The sequence below is a fragment of the Camelus ferus genome, chromosome X (assembly GCF_009834535.1).
Source record: "Camelus ferus isolate YT-003-E chromosome X, BCGSAC_Cfer_1.0, whole genome shotgun sequence".
NCBI classification, from domain to species: Eukaryota; Metazoa; Chordata; class Mammalia; order Artiodactyla; family Camelidae; genus Camelus; species Camelus ferus.
Genome location: NC_045732.1, coordinates 47,972,172 through 47,980,796, shown reverse-complemented (window position 1 = coordinate 47,980,796; position 8,625 = coordinate 47,972,172). Strand labels below are relative to the sequence as shown.

At 45.0% G+C, this 8,625-nt stretch overlaps 1 protein-coding gene across 1 annotated transcript; it reads left to right on the top strand.

Annotated features, from left to right (window-relative positions):
- Nucleotides 1-1,826: 1,826 nt before the first annotated feature.
- On the top strand, nucleotides 1,827-7,283 carry RPS4X (ribosomal protein S4 X-linked). Its single transcript, XM_032474906.1, has 7 exons — nucleotides 1,827-1,904; nucleotides 2,857-2,934; nucleotides 3,408-3,588; nucleotides 3,998-4,095; nucleotides 5,284-5,455; nucleotides 6,372-6,529; nucleotides 7,102-7,283. The coding sequence occupies exons 1-7, from the start codon at nucleotides 1,902-1,904 to the stop codon at nucleotides 7,201-7,203; spliced, it is 792 nt and encodes a 263-aa protein (XP_032330797.1). The 5' UTR covers nucleotides 1,827-1,901; the 3' UTR covers nucleotides 7,204-7,283.
- Nucleotides 7,284-8,625: the final 1,342 nt, after the last annotated feature.

The following is an 8,625-nucleotide window of genomic DNA, read 5'->3' as shown; positions in this document are numbered from 1 at the left end:
ATATATATATATATATATATATATATATATATATATGTATATTATATATATATATATATGTATATAATATATATACTGCCCTAGATCCCCTAAACACATCATCTGTATTCATTTGTTCCTATTCCTGTTCTCATCCTGATATATATATATCTCCTTTTCATAGTCTTTTTCATTATAGGCTATTACAAGATATTGAATATAGTTCCCTGTGCTATACAGTAAGACCTTATTGTTGATCTATTTTATATACAGTAGATTGTATCTGCAAATCTAGCATGCTTTACTACGGACTTAGTTTTAGACAGAGAGGAGTCCCTGCCCTCCTAGTTAATACTGTCTGGTTGAAAAGAGCCAACATTTTTTTTCTCTCTTGCTCATCTACCGACTACCTAGGGGTGAAGTGGAGGGCAGAGACAGACATATAAGACGGAACCTCCTGAGTTAGGAGCTTGACCCCATGATAGGGGGAGTTCAGGCACAGGGAGGATGCTCTCAGGGATACTCTAGTGACACTTGGCACAATGAGTGGGATGTTGACTTAATTTGTTCATTCAACAACCATTTCCAAGGGCTGGACACAGCAGTAAGCTCTCTGTTAGGTGGCAAAGGGTAAATTAGGGCAAAGGGTAAATTAGGGCATCATGGAGATGTTCAGAGTCTAATGGAGGACAGACAAGGAAACTAGTCATTATAACCCAACGTGCTAAGGGTTGTCATCGAGTTTGAACGCAGGACTCTGGGGCAGAAGAATGTGAGGGGACCCGGGGCTCAGAGAGCCAGAGGAACCCGAGCTGTATGCATCTCAGGCTGACAAGTGCAACTGGGTGCCCAGGGAGGGGATGGGCTCTCCATGGCAGTTCCAAGCTGAGAGATCAAGTCCACAGGAGGCTTCTGTGGCAGCTTTCTCAGAGCAGTAACACCTTGGAGCACCCTAAGTTTTGGGGTAGGGTAAGGCAGCAATGGGCGTCTGGGCGCAGTAGATAGCAGGTGACTGGCAAAGGGAACCGAGGGGCCAGGCAGGAGCAAAAGGCAGTTCCAAAGTAGGGAAATAACATGATCAGATCAAAGTTTTAGTTAGACAACCTGATGGTCTCTTATGTCCTTTCTCTTCCCTGAGACTTTATGATAAGTGCCAAATCCACTGTACAGAAATCGAGGGACAGGGTGCCAAACTTCAAGCAGAGATCCTACCCTCCCACCCCCACCACTCCACTCCCTTGGCAATCTGCAGAGAAGCGAGAGGGGAAAAAATGCTGGTTCTTCCCAACTTGAGGTATGAGAGAGGTGGCTGGATTGAGGGAACTCAGAAGAAGAGACAGACAAAATTTTTTTTTTTTTGGAATATAGTTGATTTACAATGTTGTGTTAGTTCCAGGTATACAGCAAAGTGATTCAATCATCCATATGTCGATATTCATTTTCAGATTCTTTTCCATTATAGGTTATTACAATATTGAATATAGTTCCTTGTGCAAAATATATTTAAGAAATAATATTAAATATTCATTTAAATGTATTCTACTGATTATATAAGCATGTGTATGTGGGACTTAGCCTCACTTTGCCCTCTCCTCAAAGGTAGGGAACTTGTCTAACTCATCTTTGTACGTCCAGCACCTAACAGAATCAGGCGCCCCAGAGGCGCTCAGCAAGTACTGGAGGCAAGTAGGTCGGGAAAGGGGAGGGAGGAAATCACTCTTGAAAGACACCTCTCTTTCGGTGGCGTTTCCCAAGCCCCGGACCTCTGACCTCCCACCAGCAGGTGGCAAGATAGCCTCCCAGAGCGTTGAGAAAGGGCGGATTAGGGCGGAGCGTCCAAGGTTTCCGCGCGCGCAGGCGCCGAGCCTCTTTTTCTCGCCGCGCCGGAAGAAGGCGGTCCTCTTTTCGTGCCTAGCGCAGCCATGGTAAGGCAGCTTCTTTGGGAGCTCTTGGGACTCATCAGCCTCCATCCTCTGAGGGTCGGGGCTGCCCAGGGCTTCGGGGTTCCCGTAGTGGGTGGTCGGGCGGAGGCGAAGGGAGTGTGGCCTGAGGAGTGGGCCCCGGTGGGCTTGAGGGCGAGGGCGAAAGTCGGCGCCCGGCCTTGGGGGGAAAATCTATGTCGTTGGCGGGAAGGCCTTGGTCACCCGGCCGGCCACACCCGGCCACGCATCCTGCCGCCCTGGGAGGAGCGGCTGACTTCCCAGGCCGGAGCCCCGGGTGGGTCCGGAGGACAGACGTAGGGCCCGGGGCGGGCGGGGAAGAGATTTTTCCGCCGTGTCTTTGGCACGGCCTAACTTTATGTAGTGTGGCTAGTAAGCAGCAGTGTACGGCATTAAGGCTTTCTTCCGCATTTTGAGGTGAAAAGTGATCTCTTTAGAGTTCGAGGAAGCAGCTATTGGCACGTGATTGTGCTGAGGTCAGATAAGATCTCGCATCAAACACTTAAAAACTAGCCAGTTATACTTTGAGAATTTTTCTTTTGGATAAGTAGAAGCACGGGCTGGGTGCTGGTCCATTTCTGTTTCTGTGTGCCACGAGGTCTAGCCCCTAGCCATTTCACCAATATAGTGTCCTAGAAAAAACCTTTAGAAGCAGATATACTTTTAAGCAGTAACATGGAAATACTTAGTAACTACATATTGTTCCGAGAGACAGTAATCAATTAATGTTTGTACAATGAGAAAGTTGGTTGCAGTTTATGGAACCTATGGTATTTGCTACATACTGTATATGCATTTGCTTCTCTGCCTTTTGTCACGGCCTTGTGCTTTTTAACATTGTCTACATTTTGCTGGAGAGGAAACAAACTTTCTTGTAAGCTGTTCTTGGAAAGACTTGAAACTGTTTAACAGCATTAAAACCCTAAAACCCCTTCAGGCTCGTGGTCCCAAGAAGCACCTGAAGCGTGTAGCAGCTCCAAAGCATTGGATGCTGGATAAACTGACCGGTGTGTTTGTAAGTATCATTATATTGTAAGCATGTTTTATATATTAAGTATCGAAGTACTTAAGGTACATACTTTATACTGTGCTTTAATGTGTCAGGCATCCCTGATTACTGTATCCAAAAAATGTTTCCTGCAGTGCCTCCCATAAATCATCTGGGGGCCAGGGGTAAGGAAAGCATATTCTTTCTTTACTTCCTCTGTTCTTGAATGCCCTGTGCTATCTGACTGCACCCCACCTCACTCTTGCATGATAATTGCGTCATTTATCGCACATACCACACTTAGATGAAGGCAAGACTTCAAATGTTCTTAACAGGCCTAGTCCTCTGAAAGGGGAAAATGTTGTAAGACTTTAAGGTCTAGAATAGTTTTGTAGGCTTGTAAACCTCTTGTCTACCCAAATTGGGGGATGATAGTCTGGTGGATCTCAGGACTTGAGAGGTGATTGGAGTGAATCCCAACAATAGTTATAATTTTACAGGCTCCTCGTCCATCTACTGGTCCCCACAAGCTGAGGGAATGTCTCCCCCTCATCATTTTCCTAAGGAACAGACTTAAGTATGCCTTAACAGGTGATGAAGTAAAAAAGATTTGCATGCAGCGTTTCATTAAGATTGATGGCAAGGTTCGCACTGATATAACCTACCCTGCTGGTTTTATGGGTAAGTGGTTAATGGTGGGCACTTGATGGTGGCTCCTTGTGATTGTTTTATCTCCCTCTCTAAAATAGTTGTATTAAATAGTGGTGGGCTTTTATCAGTTTCAGACAAATAAAGCATGACCTTCCCCCTCAAGAGTTTTACTTACATACTGTGGGGCTGCAAATAATCATGGAATAATAATGGATCATTTCTCAAAACCGAATTTCCAACTCACTTTAAGTTTTTCATGTCACAAAAACAGGGTCTTGAAATACTAAAGACTGACTAGCCATCATGGATCTTGGGAATCCTTTTTGGTATTCGAAATGGGAAACATGGGTTTTTTTCCTCCTTATATTGATATTGTTAGTGTTCATGGTGGGGTAGTGGGGGTCACTATAGTAACCTTCATATTGCTGTTTGATATCAGATGTCATCAGCATTGACAAGACTGGAGAGAATTTCCGCCTGATCTATGACACCAAAGGTCGCTTTGCTGTCCATCGTATTACACCTGAGGAAGCCAAGGTGAGTGTTGCAAGCAGGCTGGGCCTTCATTTAGTAAAGTACCTTGATTCTAAGTTAGAGCTGAGTTAAGCACATGGGCTGGTCCATTGTGGTGAGGTAGGTAGATTAAGATGACTTAGAATCTTATACATGGAAATAGCCGGTTGACAATTGGTTAACAATTTGGTGTGGTTCTGTCGTGTGTACAGTTTTGTGCCATGTAATTAAAAGTCTTGCTAATAGCTGTGTGGCAGTGCATTGCTGCATATCTGATAGTTGACCCTCATTTGAAGTGAACATCAACAGATTGTGTTTTTTCTTTTTTCATGGCAGAAATGGATTGTAGCTGAGCAGTGACATCTGTTTGCCTAGTTTTCAGGAGTATCTGAAGTATGGGTCCTTTAAGAATAAAGGACCAGGAAGCCAATATCTAGTTCAATACAATTGGCCCTTTACTCTGGGGAGGGGAAAGGTATAAATGGAGGGGACTGATATCCTTGGGGCACTAGTTTGAAATAGCTCCAAAAAAAGGTTACAGACATTGATTATTTAATCCAGTTTGTTGTGATGGTTTTATGTAAAAGTTCATGGCTTCTTGAAGTATTGGCTGTAAATGAAGGTTAATTCAATTAGGTGATTCAGCTCCTAATTTCCTTAGCTGCCTTGTTATCTGCAGGCTGGAGGGCATGTCCAATGGCATTGAGGTGATTTGATTTTACTTAAAGCATGTCTTAGGGAGTGAAATTCCAAAATTGAAATGCTTTGTGAAATATTTGTTGATTAGACAAACTGGTAATACAATTGCAGTTTGTGAGACAAAACTCAATTGTGATATAGAGGGCATTAAGAGGCACTTGTTATCTGGGTGAGTTGGAGGGAAGAATTCTGGGAGTTTGAGGTTGTGGGGCCTTCAGTGCCTTGAACTTGAACCTTGGGGTGATGCAGTGCTACAAAGAAAATACATAATAGGAAATAAGACTAACCTAGAAAGGGGCAATGTGCAATATAAGTTTGTGGAGTATAGGGGGAAAAGGACACCATTATTCAGCTGCAGTTTAGGAAACAGGCTGCTCCTATGTAGGGCTGGTACCTTTAGCTACTGGTTGCATTTTTCAGCTGGTGACTTTTGGCTCTGAAAGAACTGTTTAATGTACTCAAGCATAGTGCATGTGAGCTAGACTAATGTGGCTAACCCTTGTGTGTTCCTAGTACAAGTTGTGCAAAGTAAGAAAGATCTTTGTGGGCACAAAAGGAATCCCTCATCTGGTGACCCATGATGCACGCACCATCCGCTACCCTGATCCCCTCATCAAGGTGAATGACACCATTCAGATTGATTTGGAGACTGGCAAGATTACTGATTTCATCAAATTCGACACTGGTAAGCAGCCTCTCCTGCTTGGGCATTCTCTTTAAAGCTGAGCTATAAGCTGTTGTGTTTCCCTTTTAATTGTTATGACTTGCACAGGGTCTGGGTACAGGGTTTTGGGTGGGGTGTTTTTATTTTTGAGAGCTCTAGGTGAGTCTGATGTGCACCTAATTAGCAACCAAAGCTAGATATCTTGATGAAGTCAGGGATTGGGAAGGCGGCAGCTCTTAGTTTTAAGAAATTAATGTTTAGGGCATGTGTAAAGCCTTAAGGTGTCTTGTTTCAGCATGGCTTTCTGGTGGCAGTAAGGGTTAGAGGAATGTGTTCTGAATTGTGGAGAGGGAAGTCAGCTAAGAATGGCTTCAGTGGGGAGGTGTGAGAAACTGAATGGGTTTACATTTGGGTGGAGAGTAAAAACAAATTACTGGAGAATGTATCTGCTCCAGTGCCCAGGTGTATAGTATTTTGACTTCCAGAGGCCCAAGTGCTCAGAATATTGTGTGTGGAAGAGATGAGGTCTGGTATAAGACAGCATTCCCAGGCCTGCTCTAGATGACTCAAAAGCCCCAACCCCGCCCTGCCCATCTGTGAAAATGGCTTGAGGGCTGGGCAGGGAAGTCTGGCCAAAAAGCAGACTGGCCTAATTGTGATACATCCCTTGGTAATGCTGTCATCATCCCCAGTCTGTTAGAGCAGTAGCCTAGAACTGTGCCTTGGAGGCACAGCAGTAGTCTGGGCAAGGTGGGTGTGTTGAAGTTTACATTTATTAGCTGTGCAGTAAGGACAGGGCAAATTTTAAGAGGACCCTGAGAGTTCTAGCTTGGGTAACAACAGATCTGTAGAAGTAAATGTTTCAGAACTGTCTGTCATTGATTACACTGGGCACAGTGCTTTGCTCTGAGAAGATTGTTTCTTCCTTCCCACCTAGGTAACCTATGTATGGTGACTGGAGGTGCCAACCTGGGGAGAATTGGTGTCATCACCAACAGAGAGAGACATCCCGGTTCTTTTGACGTAGTTCACGTGAAAGATGCCAACGGCAACAGCTTTGCCACCCGGCTGTCCAATATTTTCGTTATTGGCAAAGTAAGTCTGGGATTCCCTTCTCTAGTCCAGAGAAACCTGTAAATGCAGGTATTGCTTGGAATTGCAGCAGCTGGCTCCTGCTGGCTCTATGAACATAAAGTAGCCTCCTGGGATAGGGCTCACACAGAGCAGGCCTGGGGCAATCCTGTACCCCAGTATCACAGAATCAGTGGTTGACCAGATCACCTGGGTTGGGGAAAAGTGCCAGTAACGGGATGAACATACCTTATATATAGTTAGGTTCTTTAAATTGTGCCTTTGGAGTTTTTTGGTTTTGTTGTTTTTGGAAACTAATACCTGGCGTTGGGCACTACCTCAGTTCTTCTAAGGCTAGTTATGAAGGGTGTTGTAGTTTGCATCTGCATATGTGGGCAGCAAGTTTAATACATCCCAAGGAGCGGATGTTTCTGACAAACCAGCATCTAAGTGGCTTAGACTGCCTGGCTGTTGCTGAGTGCTTTCACAAACGGGGCTTCTCTGTTCTCTGAATAAGATGACAAATATAGCATGTGCTGACCTATTGACGGAGTTGGTGTGTAGCAGGTTTTGATTCTCTTTGTTTTCTCCTCCAGGGCAACAAACCATGGATCTCTCTTCCCCGTGGAAAGGGTATCCGCCTTACCATTGCTGAGGAGAGAGACAAGAGACTGGCGGCCAAACAGAGCAGTGGATGAAATGATCCCTAGGTGACAGGATTGGAATTAAATCTTTTACTTTAATTAAAGATAAAGCCGAATAATTAATAGCCCCTCTATCGCGGTTTGGGTTTTTGTTGTTTGCTTTGATTTAGTTTCCTTTTTACTTTGTAACATGAAAAGTGGATTGAATTTTCAGACGTGCTTAGGGGTTCTGTGACGTGGCTCTTCCTGCATCTCCTATAGACTGGACTGGGGTGGTGGCAGGAGGAAGAACACATCAAACTTGGCAAGAAAGAAGTAGCAGGTAACCCGGGACTGGAGAGAACCTGGGGAGCCCATACTGTCAAGCCCCCTTACTGGGCTGGGAACTCATCTACCCCGTTAAGTTCTCTTAGCTTAAAAAAATCAGTGCCTTCCATTCTCTGGTCATTATTGCATTACCCCATCCATAAGCCTGGCTCATCTGTTTTTTTCCTACTCCTGTGCCCAGCTTGCCAAGTGGCAGGATGAAAGTCTCCAGCTGCAGATACAGGTCATTATAAATGTATGGGCTCTTAATGTGGCAAAGTGATGTGCTTGCTTGGAGTTAGTTCTCTATCCTGTGTCATTTCTCCAGCTGCCACTGCAGTCAGTCCTCAACTCCCTCAGAACTGCAAGACAATGTTGCCAGACTCAAGGGGTGCCCCTGCTGCAAGGGGCCAGCTCTTAGACCTGTTGCTCATTTAAAGCCCTGGGTCCCTTCTGAAATTATCATTTAGTCTGCCTTATATCAGCCAGCTCTTCCTGTTCCCCTACAAAATGCCTGCCCGCTGAAAACCCAAACCACCTTGGCCTATAGCAGGATTTCTCAACCTTCATACATACTATTGGACCAGGTAACTTGTGGGTGGCTGTCCTGTGTATATCATGGGATGTTGGGCAGCATCCTTGGCATCTGCCCACTAGATGTTACAACATACCTTTTTTTTTCCTTTTTATGAGACGGAGGTGATTAGGTTTATTTATATTTGGAGGAGGTACTGGGGTTTGAATCCAGGACCTCGCGCATGCTAAGCATGCACTCTACAGCTTGAGCTATACCCCCCCGCCCCAACATACCCTGTGATAGCCAAAAAATGACATTACTGGATCGCCACCAGGGAGCAAGAATGCCCGTGTTAAGAACCACTGCCCTGTAGATCTCACCATCCTCTTCATTTAACATCTTTACTTGCTGCAGACCACTCAAGCTTACTAAATCATCCCACAGTGACAGGATTTGGGGTGAAAAACCTATCTTCCATCTGAGGTATGAACCTGTGTAAAGTTACTGCATGTTTAACTGGGCATGTCTAGTGGTCAGGGCTGGTGTTCAGTGGGTGAGGAAGCATACTGAGGAGCTGTGGCTTGGGGCAGCATCTCTACCACTGACCGGGTCCTGGGCTGGAAGTCAGAAGCTGTAGAACACTGGTTTTACCA

Coding starts and splice junctions, on each gene's coding strand:
- RPS4X (XM_032474906.1), top strand. Junction 2,935..3,407: donor ATAAACTGACCGGTGTGTTT/GTAAGTATCATT, acceptor ATAATTTTACAG/GCTCCTCGTCCATCTACTGG. Junction 3,589..3,997: donor CTACCCTGCTGGTTTTATGG/GTAAGTGGTTAA, acceptor GTTTGATATCAG/ATGTCATCAGCATTGACAAG.